Here is a 26,930-nt window from a genome sequence, read left to right on the forward strand (position 1 = left end):
GCAACCAAAAACTTGTTCTCTGTTTTGGAAGTAAGTTCATTTGTATCATTTGAATTCCACATATAAGGGATGTCAAATGCTATTTCTCCTTCTCTGTCTGACTTACTTCTCTCAGTATGACAACCTGTAGTGGATTTTAGGTTCTTAAGTGTCATTTTTAGAGACTAACATAGTGAAAGAAAGACCAGGCAATTTGTCTTGAGGCAGTGACTGGGAGAGGCCAGAGGACTTTAAGTTATAGGGAAAAAAGCCAGGGGGCAGAAATGCAGATTCAAAAGTATTGAAAAGCAAGATGCCTACTTTGGGAGACACTCTCATTCTGGCCAATCCTCTGGATAGTTTGGCTATTTTCAGGTACCAGTTCTGTTAGCAGCACAAAGTATCCTTTCTCCAAGGGTGACTCTTGTTTCCACATGATACTGACTTCGTCTCTCTCCCAACTTGCAGAACTCTTAGATCAGCAAATAGAGTGGGGAAGGCCTTGAACTCCAACCAGGAGTCCTGTCTTCTAGGACAAAGTATGATGGGTGGGTGGGGGGAGGAGCATTCAGTGCCAGCAGGCCAAATGAATTTCAAGATAAGCAGATTCCATTCCTTATCATAAAAGAGAAACAAGAATCATTCACCAAGCCTCTGAGCACTCTTCTCTACTGGAACACATTTCATTAATTTCCCATATTTGAAATTTATGGCTGCCTAAGTCCAAAATCACTGTAGATGGTGATTGCAGCCATGAAATTAAAAGAGCTTACTCCTTGGAAGGAAAGTTATGACCAACCTAGATAGCATATTTAAAAACAGAGATATTACTTTGCCAACAAAGGTTCATCTAGTCAAGGCTATGGTTTTTCCAGTGGTCATGTATGGATGTGAGAGTTGGACTGTGAAGAAAGTTGAGCACCAAAGAATTGATGCTTTTGAACTGTGGTCCTGGAGAAGACTCTTGTGAGTCCCTTGAACTACAAGGAGATCCAACCAGTCCATCCTAAAGGAGACCAGTCCCGGGTGTTCATTGGAAGGACTGATGCTGAGGCTAAAACTCCAATACTTTGGCCACCTCGTGCAAAGAGTTGACTCATTGGAAAAGACCATGATGCTGGGAGGGATTGGGGCAGGAGGAGAAGGGGAAGACAGAGGATGAGATGGTTGGATGGCATCACCGACTCGATGCACGTGAGTTTGGGTGAACTCCGGGAGTTGATGGATAGGGAGGCCTGGCGTGCTATGGTTCATGGGATCACAAAGAGTCAGACACAACTGAGCGACTGAACTGAACTGAACTGAAGACCAAACAGTAATCTTTACAGTGGGAAAGCACAGTTGGCAAAAACATATCTTGGGGCCCCATTTATTTTTCTATTTTTGATACTAATTTAAAACTAATACACTTGAGTGTTTTGAATTTCCACACCTCTTGCTTTTTAAAGGAGGAATCCAGCTGGCTTAAATATAATCTGCAGCAAAGATACTGGATTTGCTCTAGGTAAAATATTTTTGAAGAAGGATGAAATTGAATTTCATTTATGTCCTCCTTGCTTGAGACATCTGTCAATACCAACTGAGATACAATAGGATTTCTTTTATGTTGTTGGAAGAAAGTGTCTCTCAAGGCTCTAAGGCAGGCTGTGAAAGAAGGCAGACACACCTGGCCCAGCATGGAAGCCCTTAGGTGCTGACATAACATCACCAGTCTCTACCAGTCGTAGTTTTCCAACAAAAGTCTGTGTTAGTCACTCAGTTGTGTCCGACTCTTTGTGACCCCATGGACTTGCCTGTTAGGCTCCTCTGAGCATGGAAGTCTCCAGGCAAGAAATCTGGAATGAGTTGCCATTTTCTTCTCCAGGGGATCTTCCCGACCCAGGGATCAAACCCAGGTCTCCTAGCATTGCAGGCAGATTCTTTACCAACTAAGCCACCAGGGAAGCCCAACAAAAGTCTAGTGATTTCTTTGTCTAACTCATTACACAGAAATTCTGGTTGCATCCTAGGTTATACGAATATCCTCCTACAGCTGCAGTATCTAGGATTAAACATTATTCCCCACTATCTTGCTCAGTTTTTGTTCTTTGAGTTTTTTATGCCTTGGGTGTTGTTTACATAAGCACCTTGTAAGGAGAGGTTGTGTTTTCTTTGCAGTCTGACAGTGTCTGCACCATTGATTCCTAACTATTTTCCTCTTATCTAAAGTAGATGGGGTATCTATTTCATTCCATCTTATCTACATAAGATGGTGGTTGGTCCAAAGCACTCGTGACTGATGGTAGTAGATTACTGTATTGATAGAATGATCTGCTACATCCTAGATTTGAGGAGAAAGACAAAGAAGATAGCACTGGGTATTTTCTTTCCTGACAGTAGTTATTGCACCTGGCTGTCACTGCTCACAGCCCCTTTCTGAATTCCCCCTCCAAGCAGAATGCTGTTCATCCCACATCCTTTCTCTAATCTTTTGGAAATCCAGTGATGTCGGTCCAGCGAGTGAACCTGTTCCCTGGTCACTCCCTGGTGACCACGATCATCCACACCTCAGGATACTGCCTCAATCCATCTTCTCCACCCTTGTATGTGGGTCCCTTGGCTGCTCTATCTTGTACTCACATCTGTTAGAACTCATTTTCTCCAGATGTTTGGACTCTCTGGCCAGCTTAGCTCTGTAAAAGCTCCCCAGAATCTTTTAGCTCCTTAACACATGGCATTTGGTTCCATTTTGGTAATTCCCTAGCTTTCAGTCTTACATGATAGTTCTTAGGGAAATCTGAGTTCATTATTTGAGCTTGATTTCATGGGGGGAACAAAATCTTCAGCCGACTTTTCAGCAGCTAAAACTAACTTTGCAGAGATGGTCCAGAGTGAGGAGACAGAGAATCTCTGACCTGACAATCAAGAGGCCTGCTCATCCCTAGTCCATCGCTCAATCTCTTGTCTGCTTCACAAGGAAAATCAGAAACACTGCTCAAATGCCATCACAGGGAACGGGATTCCCATGGTCTCAGGACTTCCACCAGAGAGCAGGGAATATGGTCCACCTGGAGGGGCTCCTCTGCTCCAGACGCTGTGCTTAGGTTGCTCTAGACCGTCCATCTTCTGTGACGCTGGCCCGGTGCACTGATCCGTGCGTATTTCCTACTTCTGGTGTATTTCTATCTCCAGGTCAAAATTAAGGAAGCCACACATGTTCTCATAGCTAGCAAGTGGCGACAATGGAATTAAAATTGGGTTTGGCTGTAAAACTCTGGTTCTTTCTGATGTACTTTATCCAGACTAGAATGCTCAGGGAAGATGAAAATAAAAACAAACTCCCATTACATCAGCCATATACCTATGTTTAGACTTTTTGTTACTGAAAACTACTCTGTTCTAAACATTGTTTAAGATGCCTTTTCCTATGTCAGCCGCTTAATTTTCAAAACTGTTCGCTCAGTGCCCGCTTCCTCCCTCTCCCCATTCATCCTGCCCAGCCAGAACACTAGAATAGAAGCTAGACCTAGAACAGAAGCTAGAACCCTTCATCTTTTCCATCACTCCATCTTTGTAGCTCAGTGCTGCATGCATGCTCAGTTGTGTCCGACTCTTTGTGGCTCCATGGACTGTAGCCCAACAGGCTCCTCTGTCCACGGAATCTTCCAGGTAAGAATACTGGAGTGCGTCGCCATTTCCTACTCCATCAGATCTTCCTGACCCAGGGATCAAACCTGGGTCTCTTGTGTCTCCTGCATCGGCAGGTGGATTCTTGACCACTAGTACCACCTGGGAAGCCCTCATGCAGTTTCTCTTCCTCACAATTCACACCAGCCTCATAGTCTCACGTCTTAATTTAACGCTGGGCTCATTGTACGGAGAAGGCAATGGCACCCCACTCTAGTACTCTTGCTTGGAAAATCCCACGGGCAGAGGAGCCTGGTGGGCTTCAGTCCATGGGGTCGCGAACAGTCGGACACGACTGAGCGACTTCCCTTTCACTTTTCACTTTCATGCATTAGAGAAGGAAATGGCAACCCACTCCAGTGTTCTCGCCTGGAGAATCCTAGGGATGGGGTGCCTGGTGGGCTGCCGTCTACGGGGTTGCACAGAGTCAGACACAACTGAAGCGACTTAGCAGCAAGCAGCAGCAGAGCTCATTGTAAACATAGAAACCCTCACCTCCTAGCCGTCTGTTTTTAAAAATGTCATGCTCCAACCTGGGGTAAAAGTGACCACTTTCTTTTTCTACTCTTGATGTCTTGGGTAGGCCAAAAACTTTGAGTTTTCCCATAGGCTCTTATGGAAAATCCGGAATGAACTTTTTGATAAACCCAATACATAGTGAGAAAAAGCCATGAGAAATCATGCTGATTGGTCTTGTATAAATTCATGAGATCTATATTTATCTGTCTAATGAAAAAAATATATTTTGGCCTGTTGTTACTTAGAAATTTTTATTCAACATGTTGCCTGTTTATAGTGAAACAATGCTAATTTGGATAGCCTTTTTGCCAAGATTATAAACTGCCAGCCCAGGGGTCCAATTCTGTTTACTTTACATGAAGTTTCTTTACAACTTTGAAATAGCTGCCTGTTTTTAAATATGGGGACATTTCACATAAGTCTGGACTTTAGAGTTCTCTTGAGAGACTGGAGGATCCAGCACGCTGGGCTCTGATTTCTTCCTCAGTTCAGTTCAGTTCAGTCGCTCAGTCGTGTCCGACTCTTTGCGACCCCATGAATCGCAGCACGCCAGGCCTCCCTATCCATCACCAACTCCCAGAGTTCACCCAAACTCATGTCCATTGCGTCGGTGATGCCATCCAATCCTCTCATCTTCTGTAGTCCCCTTCTCCTCCTGCCCCCAATCCCTCCCAGCATCAGGGTCTTTTCCAATGAGTCACCTCTTCGCACGAGGTGGCTAAAGTATTGGAGTTTCAGCTTCAGCATCAGTCCTTCCAATGAACACCCAGGACTGATCTCCTTTAGGATGGACTGGTGCAGTGGCCTTTGGAGGTAAATACTGCTAATCCACACTCCTCTCCTAGCCACCGTCACCGATTTATCAGTCTGGGGCCCAGTGGAGAATGTGGAGAATGTGGAGAAGGTGGAATGGTCCACATTCTCAAAGTTCCTCATTTGTCTCACTAAGTTGCCCTTATCTTCCTCTTTGTCTCGTTTTTTCCACTCTTCTCCTGCCTCAGTAGAAGTGTTCCATCTCATCAAGGCCAAACCCATTATCCATACTGTCTGTATCATCCCTTGATATACAAACGTTAAAAATAAACCCATCCACTAACCCTACTTCCCCCTCAAACTGCTATCCCAATCCTCTCATGTATCTGTTTCAGGATGTATCTATATTCCTTGCCTCTGTTATTTACTAAGGTTCACTTGCTTCTTAGTCCCTTATCTGCCCTGAACTTCCATTTTCTAAACTTAGTGGCATTTTCTGTGCTTATCCTCTTTACCTCCTAGCAGGGTTTTGCACTGTTAACTCTGTTGTCTTGAAATTCCTCTTTTAGACTGGACTGTAAAATCTTGGCCATCTGATGATTCCTTCGCAGCTTCCTTCCTGTCACCTAGATATCAGTATTACCCAAGGCTTTATCCTTGGCTCCCCTCCTTTCATGTTGTTACTCCCGGGCGTCACAAGAGCATTGCTGTGAGGATTCTAGGCCACCGTTGCCCACGCTCCAGGTCCACACTTCTGTCTACCTGCAGGATGTTCTGCCAAGTCCTCTGATTTTTAAAAAGTTTTACCTTTTGAAGATTTATCCCCATATTTTCTTCTAAGAGTTTAGAAGAAACAGTTCTAGCTCTTAATTTTTTTATTTGATTTTGAATTAATTTTTGTGTGTAACGTGAAGTAGATATTCAATTCCTCTTTTTTTTCAGTCCTCTGATTTAAAACCATCTCAGACTGGCTTTGCCATATCATTCTTCATGACTATACCATCTTTTAATGGTACAACTTATCTGTCAGTCACCAAAGCATGAACTTGTGGGTCTTTTTCTTTCTTTCTCTGACTTCTTCCTTTCTAACACTCAACCCAAGTAGGCAGTGTTACTTGGAAGATGCATTAGTCTCCTAGCTGTCATAACAGAATACCACAAAACAGAATCCCTGGTTGCTTAAACAGAAATTTCTTTCTTCACAGTTCTGGAGGCTAGAAGTTCAAAGTCAAGGTGCCAGCAGGGCTCGTTTCTCCTGAGGCCTCTGTTGTTGGTTTGCAGATGGCAGCCTTCTTGCTGTTTCTTCATGTGGCCCTTTCTCTGCATATATGCTTTTCTGTGTCTTCTTATAAAGATGCCAGACCCACATTTTTGGACCTCTTTTAACCTTAATTATCTCTTTACAAGGCTCTATCTCCAAATAGTCATAAGGCTTCAACATATGAATTTTGGGAGTGAAACAATTGAGTCCATAACAGACGGGGAGTCTAAAGCTTGAAGTAGAAAAAGTATCAAGAGTGAAGTATTAGTCGCTCAGTTGTGCCCAATTCTGGGACCCCACGGACTTCAGCCCACCAGGCTCCTCTGTCCATGGGATTTTCCAGGCAAGGATACTGGAGTGGGCTGCCATTTCCTTCTGCAGGGGATCTTCCTGACCCAGAGATTGAAGCCAGGTCTCTTGCACTGCAGGTAGATGCTTTACTGACTGAGCTAAGAGGGAAGCCCAGGGAAAAACTGAACAAGGGTGATAAGTCCAGGGAAAGTATGCCACTTGTGGGGAAGCAGACAGAATGAGAAAACGACCGCAGAATTAGGGTGTTCTGCAACTCAGAGCTGAGAGGAGTCAGAAGCACAGCTCTGTTCACATCGGGCAGTGACCTCAGAAGACAGAACTGTGCACGTACCTCTCTGTGCAGCCTCTGGGGGAGAGGATTTCGATCTGGGGCCAGAGACCAGGCTTGACCACTGGAGCTTTTTGTGTCACAGAATTTTATTAAAGTATGAGAGAGAGAGAAAAAGCTTCTGACCTAGACATCAGAAGGGAGCAGAAAGAATGCCCCCTTGCTAGTTTTTAGCAAGGTGTTTATGTCTGTTAGAAAGCTGTTAATCAGATAAGAGAGACACCTTAAGGCTGAGGGAGTTTCATCAGGCCCCTCTCCCACAATATGAGTTTTACCTCCTGGTCATAAAACGATTGATATGAATACTGGTTTGTTAAGCCATTATCAGCTCAAAGTTTGAGAAAAGAAAAGAAAAAGTCTAAGCCGAACCATTTTGAAGAAAGGCAGATTCCAAAGCAAATACATAGTTTCATTAACATAGCTGAAGAAGAACATTTCCATAAGAAAAATGCATTGGTTAGCTCAAGGCAGAATCAGGTGTAGTCTATGCAGAACTTAAAGAAGCCTCTTTTACTTTTGTGTAGAGAAGGAAAAAAACTGCCACTTGCAGTTTATGTCCTCCTGCCGCTTGGGGACCTCTGGCCTTCCTACCTGTTACCCTCTCAAATCCACAACAAAATGGTGTGTGAGTGACGTAGGCAGTAATTAGGGAGAGTCACAGGGACCTGGAGTGTCTTGTGGTCAGTGTACACCTGTGTTGTTGTACCTGTCCTGTCTGAGGCCATCTCTGTATGGAGAAATCTGAGAGGACAGGATCGAAGACTTAGTACCACGTGTGGCTTAGTCCTCTCTAGTTCCTCCAGCTCTTTCACCTCTATTCTCAGGTAGAGGTGCGGGGTCAGGCTGCACGTGAGGAGGATTACTACAACAGCCATCCCTCCTACCACCCGTGGAGCCCAGCTCTGATCCTGTCCTTCCTCTGCTTATAAGCCTTGCTTGGTGCATGCCTGAGTGTGTGCTGAGTCGCTGCAGTTGTGTCCGATTCTTTGTGACCTTATGGACTGTAGCCCACCAGGCTCCTCTGTCCATGGGATTCTCCAGGCAAGAATACCAGAGTGGGTTGCCATTCCCTCCTCCAGGGAATCTTTCTGACCCAGGGATTGAACCAGGCATCTCTTGCGACTCCTGCATTGGCAGGTGGACTCCTTACCATTAGCACCACCATGGAAGCCCCTTGTTGGTCCCTGCTGACCACCAAACTAAGGCCAGATCCCTTGGACTGTTATTAGAGGCCTTTACAGCCTAACTTGTCACCCATGACAAAAGGATGTGTTGGCTGTCCTGTTGGCTGTTCTTCAGTCACTTTGGGCTTTAGCTCTTCTTTGACCATCCCCAAGAACTTTGCCACTTCCATGCCTGAGGTTCATACTACTCTTTGTGGCTAGAATATTCGTTTCCTACCTCTGTCCTACTGAAGTCCTACCCATCTGTTGTCAATGACTAAATCAAATCCTATGTAAATTGCGAAGCTTTCCTTAATTTGTCTCATGTTGTAGGTCTTATAGCATTTATACTCTGCTCATAGTGGTTGCTCATTCTGTACTAGAACTTTTCTTCACTCCTATTTAACTATAAAGTCCACGAGGATAGAGGTGTTGTTTTACTTTATTCCTTCAACCACTTAACAGTGTTTTGCACATCAGTTCAGTTCAGTTCAGTTCAGTCGCTCAGTCGTGTCCGACTCTTTGCAACCCCATGACCACAGCACACCAGGCCTCCTTGTCCATCACCACCTCCCAGAGTCCACCCAAACCCATGTCCATTGTGTCGGTGATGCCATCCAACCATCTCATCCTTTGTCGTCCCCTTCTCCTCCTGCCCTCAATCTTTCCCAGCATCAGGGTCTTTTCCAGTGAGTCAGCTCTCCACATCAGGTAGCCAAAGTATTGGAGTTTCAGCTTCAACATCAGTCCCTCCAATGAATACCCAGGACTGATCTCCTTTAGGATGGACTGGTTGGATCTCCTTGCAGTCCAAGGGACTCTCAAGAGTCTTTCTTCTCCAGCACCACAGTTCAAAAGCATCAATTCTTTGGCGCTCAACTTTCTTCATAGTCCAACTCTCACATCCATACATGACTACTGGAAAAACCATAGCCTTGACTAGATGGACCTTTGTTGGCAAAGTAATGTCTCTGCTTTTTAATATGCTGTCTAGGTTGGTCATAGCTTTTCTTCCAAGGAGCAAGTGTCTTTTAATTTCATGGCTGCAATCACCATCCACAGTATGAGGCAAATATTTGTGGCTTGGACTTATGAAATCAGATTTGGGGCAGTATGTCTTCTTGATGTTCAGTAGAATTTTGAGGGATCTTTATTCATGATCCCAAGCAAGTTGCATGTACTCCAGGATGCTGATTGGAGAATCTAGTTGTTTGGCCTCAGACAGGAATGGAACTTGGGTTTCCACCCATTGGATGATGGAGGAAGAGAAATGGCCTCAACTCTTTTTTTTTAAATTATTTATTTTGTCTGTACTGGGTCTCTGTTGCTGCATGTGGGCTTTCTCTAGCTGAGGTGAGTGGGAGCTGCTCTTCACTGGGGTGCTCGGGTTTCTCACGGTGCTATCTTCTCTTGTCACAGCGCACAGGCTCTAAGGCAGGCAGGCTTCCGCAATTGTGGCATCACAGCATGTGGAATCTTCCTGGACAAGGGGTTGAACCCCTGTCACCTGCCTTGGCAGGCGGATTCTTAACTACTGAACCATCAGGGAAGTCCCAGCCTCAGCTCTTAAGGTGGTTAGGTTTAGGGGGGCTGGAAAGGGTCCCCTCAGACTTAATTCACAGAACAAAGAGCCTGTGGCAGCTATTAAAGTTTGTTTTCATCTGCTGGATTCTGTTTGCCTGGGTCAGAACTAGCATGTGGTGGGAAGCAGAGGCACAGGCTTTAGGTTGCCACACACTCCTATGCTGCAGGTGAGGCGGAATCGTGGGCAGAGCGGGATCCTGAGAACCTCTCCTAACTAGGCTGCCACCTTGGTTTCTCAAGTTGAGTAAAGGTGAGCTCAAGGTAGCTGTTAATAGTTCACCCAGCCTTGACGTTCTTCTCTGACCCGTGAGGGTGTTATCCCAAGGCTGAGGGGGAGAGAAGGGGAGCTGGGAGCAGAAAGAGTGGTGCGGAGCATGAGCTTGTTAAACTCGTGGGGATTTTAAACATGCCCATGTTCCGGTTTCAGGCCTGGACTGAGCCAGTAAATCTGAGGTGGGGCCTAACTGAGCATGTTTTCATAAGTCTCTGTTAGTGATTCTGAGGGCCAGCTAGGATTGAGATTAAAGATGTTGAGGTGATTGTGAGGATTAATGAGATCATGTAGCATGCATGAATATAGCATGGTGAGTTTTAAACAGTAAAGTGATTTTAAACGGTCTATAGATTTATGCTAACCACTGAGTACATCTGTTCTGTCAGAGGAAACCAGCTGCTGCCTTTGGGCAGACAACTCCCAGGACTGAGGAGATGAATGAAGATCCTCTAATTCTTGCTGACCCAGGAGCTATTTTCTCCTTCCTTTCCTTCCTCAGAAAAATTTGCTTTTCCCTGACTTGTGTTTGATCTGATCTGTAGCAGTTTGGGGATTCTTTTTTTAAAACTTTTATTGGAGTATAGTTGATTTATAATGTCTTGTTTGTTTCAGGTGTATAGCAAAGTGAATCTTATATACTTGTATATATAATATACATATCTGTTCATATATATATATACACATAAAGTATATAATATATCCATTCATTATTTTATATATATATATATTATATATCCATTCTTTTCCCATATAGGTTATTATAAAATATTGAGTGGAATTCCTTGGGCTATACAATAGGTCCTTATTAGTTATCTATTTTATGTAAATGTATATATATATATTTATATATAGTAGTGTGTATATGTCAGTCCCAATCTCCTTATTCATCACTTTCCTCCTTTGGTAACCAAAAGTTTGATTTCAAGATCTGTGGGTCTGTTTCTGTTTTCAGGATTCTTTCATAAAATAATACCTGGAAACTAACAGGAGTTAGATAACTGCTTTAGAGCAGGAAGTAATTTGGAAAACCCTGTTTCCTTTGTTCTGGGAGATGCTCTATGTTCTTGTCAGGTTCCCACTGATCTTGAGATGCTCAAATATTTCTCAGGAGACAAGGGATTTTGATAAACTAAGTACCTTTTAAATCCCCTCACTTCTAGTCCTCCCCTGCACTGAGTGGAAGTGGGGGCTCAGGAGCATTTACGCCCATGGTATTTTTTAACTGGGCCTTTCCACTTGCAGCAACTATCACGGAACGGAGGGCTTTCTGAGGCACCAGTGACAAGGCAGCGGTGCTTCACTGCTGGGGATCCCGCTGACCTGGGGATCAGTTAAAGTGCAGTCTCACTCTTTTCACAAACTAGCCTTGTCGGGGGAAGTCCTGCAGGTTCCAGACGCAAACACACAAACTGAGGGGAAAATGAGGCTTCCTGCTAGCCTTGGCCAGCTAAGCTGAACCCTTCTGGTGGTTTGAGTCTCACTTTTGTGGTCATGATCCTCTCAGGAGCAGCTCCTGCTCAGACTTGTGGCTCCATCCGGCCTTGCCGGGAGGCTGGGTGTTCCCCTAGGACCGGGAATGGGCCCATGTTGATGGCTGCCTGGACCTGGGAGACCTTTGTCTGCCTTGGCCTTGGAAGAGTCTCCTGGGTCCTACCAGATATTTCTCTCCTGTGGAAAATCACTTGGTGGCTTCAGTTCTTTCTCTGGCCACCTTCATAGGGCCTACCTGCCCTCCTCCTTGCTGTCATTACCTAGCCTTCCTAACTTCTAAGATGTACCTGCATTTTCTCCTTGACCATGGACATATTATTCCCTTTCCTGGTAGCAATGATCTAATCCTTTTAGAAGGTGGGGTCTAAAGGTACAATTAATAATTAAGTTTGATTTAAAAAAATCTCTTTGGCTCTTACCTGGAGTCTTTCCTACCTGCCAGCTGGCACTTTGTTCTCCTTCCCACAGACAAGCAACTTTGTTGCTAAGAATTGACTTTTCTCAGAGCTCAGAAATGGTTAGAGCTTTCTTTCATTTCCAGTACTTTATTTTGGCTATTTAAACTGGGGAATAAAGCCGACTGAGGGTTTGATGGACTCCAGTTTCAGATGATTGCTCATATGATGTTGTAGAAATCCATGGGCCTTCACTAATTACATATCTATCTACCATAGGGCTCTGATTCCTGTATTCTCAGGAAGTGGAAGATGGGGGTGGGGGACTAAAGAAACAGGATCTTTTTTTTGTTTTTTAAAAATCATTACCTTTACTTGTTTTTAATTTTTAAAAATTGAAGTATAGTGATTTACACTATTCTGTTTCAGGTGTACAGCATACTGATTCAAAATTTTTATAGTCTATACTCCATTTAATGGAGTAGGAAATGGTAATCCACTCTAGCATTTCTTGCCTGGGGAATTCCACGGATGGAGGAGCCTGGCAGGCTACAGTCCATGGGGTCTCGAAGAGTCAGACAGGATTGAGCAACTGAGCACGTACATACTCCATTTAAAGTTATTATAAAATATTGGCTATATTTCATGTGCTGTACAATATATCCTTGTAGCTAATTTATTTTATACACAGTAGTTTGTATCTCTTAATCCCTGACCCCTGTCTTTTCCCTCCCCCCCTCCCTCCCACCACTGGTAACTACTAGTTTTTGTTCATATCTGTGAGTCTATTTTGTTTTGTTATATTCACTTTATTTTTTAGACTCCATATATAAGTGATAATATATAGAATTTGTCTTTCTCTGTCTGACTTATTTCACTAAACATAGAACCCTCCAGGTCCAGCCGTGTTGTTGCAAAATTTCATTCTTTTTTTGTGGCTAAGTAGTTTTCCATGGTACGTACGTACCACGTCTTCCTTATCCGTTCATCTGTCCATGGTCACTTGGGTTGCTTCTGTATCTTGGCTATTGTTACGAACATTGGGGTGTGTATCTTTTCAAATTAGTGTTCATTTTCTTTGGATATATACCCAGGAGTGGAACTGCTGGGTCATATGATAATTCTACTTTTAATTTTTTGAGGACTCTTTAATTTTTTGAGGACTGTCTTCCATGCACCCATTTACATTCCCACCAACAAGCGTATGAGGGTTTCCTTTTCTCCACATATTCATCAACACTTGTTAGTTGTGGTCTTTTTGATGACAGCCATTCTGATGAATGTGAGGGGATATCTCACTGTGGTTTTGATTTGCAAGAAAAGGAGGAACAAACAGGAAACAGTACTTTAAAAAATTTATTTCTTAATTAGGGGATAATTGCTTTATACTGTTGTGTTGGTTTCTGCCATACATCAGTGTGAATCAACCATAGGTATACATATATCCCTTCCCTCTTGAGTCTCCCTCTCACCCCCGACCCCATCCCACTCTTCTCGGTTGTCAGAGCACCGGGTTGAGCTCCCTGAATCATACAGCAAATTCCCGCTGGCTCTCTACTTTACATATGGTAATATATCTGTTTTAATGCTACCCTCAATTCACCCCACCCTCTCCCTCCCGCACTGTGGCCGCAGGTCTGTTCTCTATGTCTGTGTCTCCATTGCTGCCCTACATATAGGCTCATTAGTACTGTTTTTCTAGATTCCATATATATGCATTAATATATGATATGTGAGGAAACAGCATTCTTGAATACAAAGGTCCTTCCTAGCTCAGCCCCAGGTTCCAGAGTCCCAGGCAGCCTCATCATGGAGCAGTGACAGTCTTGCTAAAGTGACGGATCCCAGCCCTGCCTTAGGGGCCAGTGGAACACCAGGGTGTGGACTGGACCCACCAGGGCTGGATCTGGACCAGAGCCCAGTCCTCTTGACTCCTAGCTGAACCATCTCTACAAGATGGCAAAGGAGACAAATAGTTGCAGGGCTCTGTGTAAGTCCAGGCTTTGGAGGTTTTGACTGGCATTCTGCATTGATACAGTTGAAAGTGTTAAATATTTCATCAGTTTGAGGTGGGCACCAGCGTTAATCCTTTAGTGGTTGAATTGTGGGGAGGGCAAACAGAGTGAAAGGATGTAACCCGGGGCTTGGAGCAGTAGCTGTTTCCCCATCAATGTGGTAGTGTTTCTATCAGTATTTTTATCATTGTGAACTGGCTCTAATTCTCTGGGCTTTAACCATAGATGTTGAAAAGAAACTCTGATCTTGAACACCTGACCCTTCAAAGACATAAGTGCAGATCCGAGTAATTACTCTCTGTTTGAAACTTGAAACAAACAAACAAACAAAACAACTTGAGATTTTGCCCAGAAACGCATTTGTGTCTCCTTTTATTTCAGACTTTCAGGTCTCTATTGAGACACAGGAAAGCTTTGCTCTTCTCCTCTCCCCAAACACTAGACTGTCCTTCTGTCAAGGAGGTTTCACTTTCCATCCTTGAGAGAGTAGGATCCTGTGGTTGCTACTGCAGAGTGTGAGATGGCTGAATTTTAGGGGTGTGTACCTTAGAAATGTGTGGCTTCCCTGGTGGCTTAGTGGTAAAGAATCTGCTTGCAATGCAGGAGACTCTAGTTCGATCCCTCGGTTGGGAAGATCCTCTGGAGAAGGAAAAGGCAACCTACTCCAGTATTCTTGCCTGGGAAATCCCATGGACAGGGCAGCCTGGTGGGCTACAGTCCAGGGGGTTGCAAAGAGTTGGACACGATTTAATGACTAAACAACAATTTTATTACTTTTAAAAAATTAATTTAATTGGAGGCTAATTACTTTATAATATTGTAGAGGTTTTTGCCATACATTGACATGAATCAGCCATGGGTGTACATGTGTTCCCCATCCTGACTCTCCCTCCCACCTCCCTCCCCATCCCATCCCTCAGGGTCATCCCAGTGCACCAGCCCTGAGCACCCTGTCTCATGCATTGAACCTGGACTGGTGATGTTTCACATATGATAACATACATATTTCAATGCCATTCTCTCAAATCATCCCACCCTCGTCTTCTCCCACAGAGTCCAGAAGTCTGTTCTTTACATCTGTGTCTCTTTTGCTGTCTCTCATATAGGGCCATCGTTACCATCTCTCTAAATTCCATATATATGTGTTAATATACTGTATTGGTGTTTTTCTTTCTGACTTATTTCACTCTGTATAATAGGCTCCAGTTTCATCCACCTCATTAGAACTGAATCAAATGCATTCTTTTTAATAGCTGAGTAATATTCCATTGTGTATATGTACCACAGCTTTCTTATCCATTTTCCGGCATCTAGGTTGCTTCCATGTCCTGGCTATTGTAAACAGTGCTGTGATGAACACTGGGGCACATGTGTCTCTTTCAATTCTGGTTTCCTCAGTGTGTACACCCAGCAGTGGGACTGCTGGGTCGTATGGCATCTATTTCCAGTTTTTTAAGGAATCTCCACACTGTCCTCCATACTGGCTGTACTAGTTTGCATTCCCACCAACACTGTAAGAGGGTTCCCTTTTCTCCACACCCTCTCCAGCACTTATTGTTTAAAAAAAAACAGCTTTAGAAATGAGCATTCATATGTTGGTCACAAATAGCCTCATCTCTTGATGAAAATATCTCATCGAATGGTCTTTCTTTTTAATAATTATAAGGACATGTTTAGAATTTTGTAAGATTTGGATGAAGTTTCTCTATTAATTACCTCCAAATTTCAGAGGGATTTTCTTTCTTTTCCTTCAAGAGTTTGCAGGCCTATGAAATTGAGAGCTGATAGGAATCTAGGGGTAAGTTTGGACATAGATGTGGATTCAAGTTGGAAAATGGAATCGATGCTTGTGGGATAGATGATCAGCAGAAAGAGAAGCCAAAGGTCAGAGTGAGAGGGACCACACACAGATGCCTGTGTGTGAGAAGCCCCACTCTGGTGCTGCCCTCTTCTCCCCTAACTCCCTACTTCCCCCCTTTCCTTCCAAAGCAGCATCTTCCTGGTGGCTGGTCCGGATACAGTAGAGCAGCTAACACTCTCCCAAGTGTGGGTGGCAACCTTGGGGATTGTGTCTTCACTTTTTTCTGCCCTTGGTCCTCAGTGGGGTGAGCTCAGCCTTAGGTTTGGGCCCTTGTAAGACATTACTTGAAACACTGTTGCTTGTTTCCTTGGCTGCTTAGTCATCCACGCCCCTGGCGGCTTGTCTGCCAGACTCTGCAGAGACCAAGTGAGGTAGCCAAGGGGTCAGGCCATTGGAGGCTTTCTGCCCAACGTGTCCTGTGTGTCTCTGTGGGCATGGAGGTCAGAGATGGCCACCTGGAAACACCATGCGTGGCTTCCAGGGAGCCTGGAGCGCTTTGTTGTCTCTCATTCACCGCCCCCCCACCCCCACCCATGCCCTGTGCAGTCTTCGGCTCCTGTCCTTCCAGGAGAGACGGATGGTTTATTCTGAGCTACTGGTGGGGAGCTGTGAGGAGGGGAACATGAGGGTTTGCCCAGCAGGCAGTTGGCCCAGCAGAGTCTAGCCTCTGCTTTACACACACCAGCAGTTCTGGCCTCTGTTCTCAATCTCCTATGGAAAAAAAATTGCTTCCACCAGGAGGGGTTGGGGACCCCTGGAAGGAAACTTTTAAAAAAAATTTTATTGATGTATAGTTGATATACAACGTTGTGTTCATTTCTGCTGTACAGCAAAGTGATTCACGTATACATATTTTTCATATTCTTTTCCTTTATGGTTTATCACAGGATAGTGAATATAGCTTCCTGTGCCTGGCAGGAATCTTACACTTAATGACTGGGTGACAGGGCTCCAAGCTTTTACACTTTCCCTTTCCTCATCCTGTGGCCCAGGACCTCGATCCTACATGGAGTGAAAGAAGTAGCAGGATGGGTGGAAAAGCAAGGGGCTTCAGGAGGGATAAACCTGACCTGGCAGTGGGGGCCCTCTCTCTGTGGGGAAATCCTTACTCCTCTCTGACTAGAACTCCACGGTCCTGGAAACCACTTTGCTGTTTCCAATGTGTCATGTCAGCTCTCAGGTCTGACTTCTCTGATTTTTAATTGCTTGAGGTCTTCCTTATTTTGTCCCATCTCACCACTCTGACTAATTCTTCAGGTCTTGGAAAAGGCATTTCTCTAGGAAGCAGTACTTTATTCTTCTCACCCCATTCCTTGCTCCCAAGACTCTTATATTCTCCCTTATCACTCTGTTCTTTCCTAGCAGATCATTCACCACACGTTTCTGTAAAAACATGTTCTCCCTGATACAAGAAGAAAAGTATAGATCTGTCTTGTCCACAGATTTATCTTCAATGCCTTGAACTTGGCAAGCTCTTCAGATATTTAAATGAAAGTGGACTTGGATTTTCTTAAAAATTTGGAACTAATTTCTTTTGGTCATGGGACAAAAGGGAATTTGGTTTTGGAACTACTGAAACTGAAGCATCTGTGTCCAGTACCTAGCTGAATACATGGGTCTGAAACTCAAGTGAAAGGTCATCTTTGGGGAGGAATAGATTTGGAAATCACTAGCAACTCCTGGAAGGTGACTTCCCATACCCCAAATGTTGCTACCTGAACAGCTGGGAGCTGGTGTGATTAGAAGAAAAGATGTGTAGGAGATGGAGTACAGATTTCTCACCCCAGTTAGACTCTTTCTCGAGGATTCACCCATTTGGTTTTCATCACAGAAATGGCCTCCACCTTCAACCCCCGAGAATGTAAGCTAACCAAACAGGAAGGGAAAAGCTATGGCTTCTTCCTGCGAATTGAGAAGGACACTGATGGCCACCTGGTCCGGGTGATTGAGAAGGGTAGCCCAGCAGAGAAGGCGGGTCTCCAGGATGGAGACAGAGTTCTTAGGATTAATGGTGTCTTCGTGGATAAGGAAGAGCATATGCAGGTAAGTGGGACATTTGGAGTTCTTCGAGGATCTCTTTAGCCCCTATATCTCTGATTATTTTAGTTCTGGGTGTTAGTGGAGCTTTCCTGGCTGCCACTGGTAGGGCAGGACACATTTACAGCTATACTCTGCCAGCTAATCAACTCTCCTATGATTAACCAAGAACTGTAAAAGTTATTCCTAGGTTTGAATAGTGTCAGGTCTAATGTGCATTGCATATTTGCTATGTGAACGGGACTATACTAGGCAATTTCATATTCATTATTTTGTTAAATCCTTGGCACAACCCATGAGGTACCATTTCACAGTCGAGGAAGTGGAAGCTCAGACACCTTAGCTTGCTAATGTGTTCACACAGTGAACATATGGGAGTGTCTGACCTCACCCCGATTCCATCTGCCTCTAAGTGGGTGCTCCTTTCACTGTACCGTGCAGTCTCCGTAGACTCAGGAGGACCTGCTGTACTTCGGGGCAGCATTCATCCCGGGAGAAGACCTGTCCTAGTAAAAGTTTCCTGGGCTGGGCTTGGGCTGCACATAGAGTCCAGTGGTGCTAAAGACCCAGCCTAATTTGTCCCTGGATCTTGGTGGGGCCCAGGTGGAGACGGCTGGGGGATGATCTGCTGACTACTCGGATGTCAGGGGTCAGTTGATAGAATCTGCAGAGTCAGATGGTGAGCACTGCTCTCTCACCCACAACCCTGGTGGTTGATAGAGGGTTATTGGTTAAAGTTAATCTTTTTCTTTCTTCCTCTTAGGTTGTGGATCTGGTCAGAAAGAGTGGGAATTCAGTGACTTTACTAGTTCTGGATGGGGATTCCTACGAGAAAGCTGTGAAAAAGCAAGTAGACTTGAAAGCGTTGGGTCAAAGTCAGGAGTCAAGTTTGAACGATAAGAAGCCGCCCTCTGTGATGAACGGAGGAGCACAGATGTGGACGCAGCCACGGCTCTGCTACCTAGTGAAGGAGGGGGGTAGCTATGGCTTCTCTCTGAAAACTGTCCAAGGTGAGCTTGAAGGTGGGGCAGGGACAAGCAGCTTTCTGGAAGAGAGAGACTGGTATCTGTTAATGACTTCGTTGACTAACTGTCAATTGCTGCGGAGATTCAAAAGCAGCCTCTCTCCCCTGGCCCTTCCTTTGTACAGCTGTGCAAAGAGGGATCAGGATGGTGGGCAACAGCACTGTGGAGGGACACTGGGCACTCCCATCTGCCTGTGCTTGTTAAGCTGAGTCCTCAAGGCCAGAGGGTTAGAGGGTTGACGCTTCTCTGGGGGTAAAGATGGAGGAGAGAATGGAGAATAAGAGGCAAGAAAAAGGAGGTTCTCCATGAGCTACTTTTGAATTAGAATGGTATCTCTTTTCATCTCTGAGTGTCCAGGTGGTCACTTATTCAAAAAATCCTTGAGCACTTATTTATGTATCAGCTGCTGTTAGAGTTGCCGCAGGCACGGCCAAGATCCCCACCCTCCAGTGGCATCAAGGTAGTACCCTCAGCTGTGGCTATGCTTTGAGATGTCTCCCTGACCTCTAGCTGAGAGGTCCAGTGATTTGAGAAACCCCAACCATCAGAAAGTACTAGATTCTGTTCCTAGAATTTCAGAGTTGCAGGCTGACCCATGAACAGTTGCCTGTGGTTTTTTGGATTTCACTGGGATTGAGGTTGGAACCATAGCTGGTCAGGGTTTTGGTTCCACCTCTAACGTTGCTCCTTCCCTGTTCTTTCTGTACTAGAAAGGCACTGGTGGTGGGTCATAATTTGCTTAAGTGATAAAGAGCTTCCTAGGTGGCTCTATTGGTAAAGAATCTCCCTGCCACTGCAGGAGACGTAAGAGATGCATGTTTGATCCCTAGGGCAGGAAGATCCCCTGGAGAAGGAAATGGCAACCCACTCCAGTATTCTTGCCTAGAGAATTCCATGGACAGAGGAGCCTGGTGGGCTATATATAGTCCATGGGGTTGCAAAGAGTCGGACACGACTGAGCAACTAAGGCTTGGCTTGGAAAGAGCGGACCAATACTACACATGGTTTCTAAGGCTTATTTAACCTGTTGGCAAGAGAAATAAACTAGCTATAAGAGATATCTCGAGTTTGCCAGTTGTTAAAACACAGTGATATAGGTGGTCAAGGGAAGCTTGGCATTTCTCAGAGGTTTATTATCAGTAATATGGTAAAAAGAAGAAAAGAAAGAAAGAAAGAAATTGCAGTTCAGACTATTCGTTTGGCCTTTGTGTAATGTCTGTGGTGAAAGCTTTAAATTAGCTTTATGAAGAAAATGTTCTCTTCAGGACAAACATATAAAAAGGTAACAGGAGAAATGCCAAGTATTTGAGAAAGCAGAGTTTAAATTATTATTTACAAATGGTTTATATAGTCATAATGAAGGTACCCTTTGCCTAGGCTGAAATATTATTTTGACAGCACTGACAGCACTTCTTTAAGAAGCACCTGAATCCTCCTCCCTGCTAATCCAGCCTGACCGTGTGTCTGTGCTTTCCTCTCTTCCTGTGCCTGTTTGCTTTAGCCTGCATCAGTGAGATTTATTCAGTCCACTGGGCTGTGGTAGTTGGTGATAGTTTTAAAGAGGAAAGAACAGAGCAGATGCCGTCTAATTCTACAAATGCAAAGAAAAGGGAGTATGACACAGCGATGCTGAGTGGGCACGATTCGCTGCTTTCTGGTTCAAGAGGCCAGTGCCACTTGAGATTTCTTCTTTGTACTTATTTGGGCTCAGAAATCCTATTCAAATCAATAAAAACCAGCTGAGTAATGGCTGTGTCAAGTTTGTGCTATGAGCTCTAATTGTCATTCTGTATCAAAGTCTATCTGAGTTAGTCCTAAAATGCAAAGTTCTAGTTTTATATTATTGGGAGAAAACCCTTTGCTGTTAGACTTTCAGTGTAATGGAGCTGTGACACCTGTCTACCCCCTACTCTCTTTCAGGTAAAACTGGAGTGTACATGACTGATATAAAACCTCAAGGTGTGGCTATGAAAGCTGGAGTGCTGGTTGATGACCACTTGATTGAAGTGAATGGAGAGAATGTAGAGGATGCCAGCCACGAGGAGGTGGTTGAAAAGGTATATCCCAAAGGAGCACTTTCTCGCCTTTAACGTTCACTCTGCTCTCACTGGAAGTGACAGGAAGACAGGAATGGTAGTTTATGATGGGAAGACTGTGATATGGGAAGCTAAACCTTTGTATTAAGAGCCAACAGACTCATTAGTGGTGTAAGCAGTGTTAACATAGGGCTTTGGAATGAGGCCTTTGCTAGTTTCATGTTGTCTTGAAGAAAAGTGTTCTAAAGAACCATTATCTTCTGGATCTTATGTGTAAGTTACTGGAATCACTCTCTAAACTTGTAGTAAATTCGATCTTGAATCAATGTTACTAAAGTGTTTTAATACAAGCTGGAAGATGACCAGTGTGGGTGATGAATATCGAGTTACACATGGGGAGTATCTGATGTGTTATACCCCAAGTCTTATCCCCCAGCATGATGGATGGAAAACACTCAGAGGTTTTTCTTTGGGGTCATATGGAACCTTGAAAATTGACCAACTGTATCTTTTCTTGGTAGAATGGTATTTCAAAGTAGACCTTTACTTTCTTTTCCAAATTCCTTTCCTAGTCTTCACCTAAGTACCTTTCTGGGTTTTCTGAATTCTGGCTTTCACTTGGGTTCAGTTAGCATCTGTGTGGGTGACGTCATACTTAACAAAGGGAAAAACAACTATATGAGGGAAGATAAATAAATACCAGTGAGGTGGTACAAAACAGTATTACAGCTTAATTAAGGTCAGGACTTACATCCTGTATATCCTGTTTAATCTATAGACTGTGTGCCTCAACACAGAAACTTTCCTATTTCCCAGCATCTTTCTTGGAGACTGATGTTGGTCCTCACCTGAGTGTTGTTGCAGGTGAAGAAGTCTGGAAGCCGCATCACATTCCTGCTTGTGGACAAGGAAACTGACAAGCACCATAGCGAGCAGAAGATAAAAGTCAAGAGAGAAACAGCCAGTCTGAAACTGCTACCCTGCCAGCCCCGTGTTGTAGAGATGAAGAAGGGAAGCAATGGCTATGGTTTCTACCTGAGGGAAAGCCCAGAACAGAAAGGTAAGGCACTTGAAGAGCAGAAAACTTGGCAGTGTAACCACCCAATTCTTCATCCCAGTCTGACTCCCCAGAGTTCCATTAGGCCCCCCAGCCCCCCATCAGGGTATCCTTAGGTTTTCATAGCAGAATTATAAAGCAGAATTTTGGATCTGAGCAGTAGCATGCCAGTAAATTGGCTCTCTGGGGGGTTAAAAAAAAGCCCTAATTTGTAGTATGTGTTGTTTCGTTGTGGTGTAAATACTCCCATCATGTCTGATTTCAAGCTACAACAGCTGTCATAGAACGCGAAGTTGAGAAGTATTCTCATGAGCTGGTGTGTGACAGCGCCAACATCCCACTAGATCTGAGGCAGGGGTGTGGGTGGGGATCTGGGACGTGAATAGAACCAGGAGTCTTTCTGATTCCCTGTAATTCAGTAAGAATTAAGGTCCTCCTACACAAGCTGAATACATTACGAAAAAAAAAAAAGTAGGTTCAGGCCATGAAAACTTATTCACCCAGAATTACCATTTTCTTTCCATCATATATATTTACATTAATTTATGAAACATTAATTTGACTCATATGGTATAAAAACATCCTCAGGATCTTTGAGAATATCAAATGAATGTGATAAGAATTCTTCAGTCAAGAAGACCCCTATTTACTAGAGGAGATAAGACACATATGTCCATAACTGAAGGTAGATGGTAAGAAACATCTTAAAACAGGGCAGGTAAGATACTATGGAAATTCAATGCTGGAGCGAGTTTTTCCTCTCGAAAAAGGTATTGGGAGGCCTCAAAGTAAAGGTAGCACTTGAGCTCTGGCTTTATAGTATGAATAGAATTTAGGCAAGTTGATGGGGTAGGGACAAATAAGTCCAATCCATGAAGATAGGACTGCGTGAATAAAGCAGGAAGACATAGGCTCAGTTTGACTGCCATTTAAAGTGTAGCACAGAAAATCAAGTTAGAAAGGTCAGTCGGAGAGACATATGATGGACTGTTAGTGCATGCTGAGGAGTTTAGACTTATTTTCAGAGTTAGTGGGGAGTTATTTTTTGAACAGTGTGAGAGAGAAGAAAAATTAAACCTACATTGTCTTGGGGGCTTTACACATCTCAATTACTCCTAATAATTTTGTAAGAATTGCTGAAACTGGGGACTTGAAGAAGATACAATAATTTTTATATGGTCAAATAGTTCTAGTACAGCTAGAATCAAAATTAGGTCTGTTTAGTTCTAAAGCTCACATTCACGCTGTCATGCTGGGGAGTGACTCGCTCAGACGGTGCATCAAGATGAATCTGAAGGCAGGTCTGTACTGGAGAAGGCAAACAAGGAGGGGCGAGCAACTGGTAAGGTAGCAGTTTAGGAAGAATTCAAGGCAGGAATGAATACAAACTGCATTTCAGGTAGAGGAACTAGGGCTCCAGAAGAGATATGTAAAAATATTAAGGTAGCACTGAAGGACTTGGCTGATTAGACACAGGGAGTGGATGCTGAGGAAGAATCATGCTACCTGTCAGTGCCAGGAGGATGGTGCTCCCACTAACGGGTGACCAAGAGATGCCAAGCAACTGGCTGGAAAAGTGAAATTGGAGCTTGTTAAAACTGTATGAGGGGCAAAAAAAAAATTAAGGGTGAGAGATTTGAAGGTTTCTGGTGAAGATGGTTCAATTCCTGAAGACTCAACACCCATCTGTGTGGCACGCACTCACAGATCCATTCACAACTGAATTTGCCCAACTGCTACTAAAAGGCTAGCTTGGGTTTCCTGGGGTCTGAATTCTTGGTTTTGTTCACCATTCTTCCCATCCTCTCCTCCCCTTTTTTATGGCTTAGCTTCTACATAAGCATACAAGTATGCACACTGATTTCCTGGGACTTTGCTGACCCTTACTGCTTAGCATGCTGTTTTGTCAAGATTGAATCCCAAACACTTTTAGTAATAACATTCTTTTCTTTAAGACTCTTTCATTATTAATGACTGGGTTTATTCCTAGAATGAGTTCTGACCAAAGAGCAAGGTGGATAGGATGTGTATAGATATCCTAGTGGGAAGGACAGGAGTTGTACTCAGCATGCCTTTTATATCTATTTTATAAGGGCTTTAGGCCCCAGCAGAAATCCCCCAGTTTGTTTTCTATGGATCTTTCTGGTAATTCTATTAAAAAATTTTTTGGGGGATGGGTAGGTCAAATCATCAAGGACATAGATTCCAAAAGTCCAGCAGAAAAGGCTGGCTTGAAGAACAATGACCTGGTGGTTGCTGTCAATGGCAAGTCTGTGGAGTCCCTTGATCATGACACTGTGGTGGAAATGATTAGAAAGGGTGGAGATCAGACCTCTCTGCTGGTGGTAGACAAAGAGACAGACAACATATATAAACTGGTAAGTAATACAAGGTCACATATTCATGAATTAAGGTTGGGTCCATTCACTCACGCCCTCAAACTTTGGTTAAGTTACCACTTTGATCTTCATACTGGAAGAGGCATAACAATCATCATTAAGGCTGTACTGAAGCTCAAATTGGTAGATAAGAGAATGTGATGGGTTCATGAGGTTTAAGTCCTTGGAAATAAGATTTTTGAAAGAATTTGCAAATGTAACTGCAGAATTTCTCTTGGTGACCTGGGAAAAATCTATGAACAATAGCCTGGAAATAAACAGATGTAGTCCTAACTTTCCCAAATAGGGAATGACTGGATTTTAATCTGTAGACCAATGTGTTCTACCAATCCCATGTAAAAGCCTAAAGAAAGTGAAAGTGAAGTCGCTCAGTAGTGTCCGACTCTGCGACGCCATGGACTGTAGCCCACCAGTCTCCTCCATCCATGGGATTTTCCAGGCAAGAGTACTGGAGTGGGGTGCCATTTCCTTCTCCAGGGGATCTTCCCGACCCATGGATCAAACCTGGGTCTCCTGCATTAGAGGCAGATGCTTTCCCATCTGAGCCAGAAGGGAAGTCCACAGGGACTAGTTTATAAACCCTTAGCAAGGGAGTAGAAACACAGATTCACCAAGACCAAGCTGTGTCAAACTAACCTTATTTCCTTTTATCTCTTAGTCACAATAGCTATTGTCTGCATATTTTAAAGTTTTTTTTTATAACACTTTTATCACAAGAACTGAGGTTCACTCTAGCTTAGCAGACATTCAGGGGCCTTCTAAAGTATCATCTGCCTTGTTGGGTGTTGGTCACAAAAATGAACCAAGATGAACTTGTTCTATGTGATATACAATAGAAGCATCCAAAGGCATATAAATGATATAGAGGGAGGAATATTATGGGTGGTAGAATTAGCCTCCTTCAGATTAAAAAATCCTGAAGCTTAGAGAGACTAAGTGATTGGCTAAACTCACTCATTTTAGCAAAGACTGAAGTCAGTATTTGAAAGCAAGTTTTAATTATGCCATACTCTCTCCCAGCACATTTTGAATAGATATTTCAAAACATTTGTGTAAAGAAGACTAACGAGTGAACTGGATGATAGAAAAATTAATGGGTTTTTAGCTAGTTGAACAACCATACCTAAGAGTACTTGATACTGGACCAAATGTCAACCCGAACAGACTCTAATAGCATGCTGTTTGTTCCTAAGCTAGCATATTATTAAATGTGGATGGAGACATGGAAAACATATTTAATATACTTAAATCATACAGATGACTTAATGTGTTGATGGATAATTACTAGAGACTAGTATTTAAAATATCTAGTCAAGATAGAATAAAAACTAGTAAGTTTAAAGTTTAATCAGGAATATATTTCAAGTACTAAACTAACTTAAAAGTAAATTGTATAAATACCAAATGGTGAGGTCTGAACTGATGACTATAGAAAAAAGTACAGAAAACTTGATGACACTCTAAGTAGCTGCCCCTACCAAAAAAACTCAATTTAAGGTTACATTAATTGACACTTGGCTTTTGAAGATGATAGTATTACTGTTCTGAGTTCATCAGACTATACCTGAAATTACCAGTAATGTAATTTTGGGTAAATAACCCTCCCTGTGCCTGTTTCCTTCATTGTAAGGTAGGTGTATCTATGGCAAAGGGTAGTTATTAAGTGTTACATGAGTAAATCAACAATGAGCCCAGTCCTGGTAACCTCACTTTAGGCCAGTGTCAAGAAAGGTAACCAGGGAATAGGTTTTGTAAGACATTATGTGAATATTTAGTTTGAATAACCATAGGTTTGGGGGAAGAAAGGAAAACATTGTCAAGAATTTAAAAGGCTAAATGGTAACTATGTAAGGTAATGGATCTGTGTTAATTAACTTGATTGTGGTAATCATTTCACAATGTATATGTCTAGCAAATCATGATGTATACACCTCAGACATATGCAACTGTAACTGTCAATTATACATTGTTAGAGCTGGGAAGATACATGAAGCAAAAGCTGATGAGATTGAAGAGAAATACAATTCTACAATCATAGCTGGAGACTTCAATAGCCCATTCTCAATACTGGATAGAACAACCAGACAGAAGTAAGGAACTAGAGGACCTGAACAATGCAAACCAGCTAGATCTAACAGTCATACACAGAACACTCTACCCAACAGTGGAATACACATTCTTCTCAAGTGCACATGGGATACTCCTCAGAACAGACCATGTGCCAGGCCACAAATCAAGTCACAAGAGCCAAAGGATGGAACCAACCCAAGTGTCCATTGACAGATAAATGGATTTAACACAAATAACACACACACACACAAATTTGAAAGGTTATTACATGTGGGAAATAGACTTATTTTTGAGGTGTCCTACGGGGCACAGCTTCACCAAATAGAGAAGGCTTAAGGAGCTAGCTTTTGGCTTAAAGACAACCAAAGGTACCAGGAAAAAGCTTTGCAGAGTGGGAAGCTCCCAGATGGAGGAAAAAATCAAACAGAAGTCAGAAGGTCACTACAGTAGCTGCTGTAAAGGGAATTCAGGCATCAAGTCCTCTTCATGCATGCTCGTTTATGTGCTTGCTGAGTTGCATCCGACTCTTTGCAACCCCATGGACTGTAACCTGCCAGGATCTTCTGTCCATGGTATCTTCCAGTCAAGAAAATGAGTGAGTTGCTATTTCCTCCTCCAGGGCATCTTCCCAACCGAGGGATCAAGCCTGCGTCTTCTGTGTCTCCTGTACAAGCAGGCAGGTTCTCTATCACTAGCACCACCTGG

The 26,930-nt window shown here is 43.5% G+C and overlaps 1 protein-coding gene across 1 annotated transcript in view; it reads left to right on the forward strand.

The window, feature by feature from the left end:
* PDZK1 (PDZ domain containing 1) overlaps window positions 1-26,930 on the forward strand; it is a 38,390-nt gene that overhangs the window by 5,693 nt on the left and 5,767 nt on the right. Inside the window, exons 2-6 of the mRNA XM_068964851.1 lie at window positions 17,433-17,644; window positions 18,402-18,648; window positions 20,584-20,720; window positions 21,564-21,759; window positions 23,938-24,134. Coding sequence (XP_068820952.1) covers window positions 17,435-17,644; window positions 18,402-18,648; window positions 20,584-20,720; window positions 21,564-21,759; window positions 23,938-24,134 — 987 coding nt within the window. The 5' untranslated portion in view covers window positions 17,433-17,434. The remainder of the gene's footprint in view (window positions 1-17,432; window positions 17,645-18,401; window positions 18,649-20,583; window positions 20,721-21,563; window positions 21,760-23,937; window positions 24,135-26,930) is intronic.

Source organism: Capricornis sumatraensis, chromosome 2 (genome assembly GCF_032405125.1).
Source record: "Capricornis sumatraensis isolate serow.1 chromosome 2, serow.2, whole genome shotgun sequence".
Taxonomy (NCBI): domain Eukaryota; kingdom Metazoa; phylum Chordata; class Mammalia; order Artiodactyla; family Bovidae; genus Capricornis; species Capricornis sumatraensis.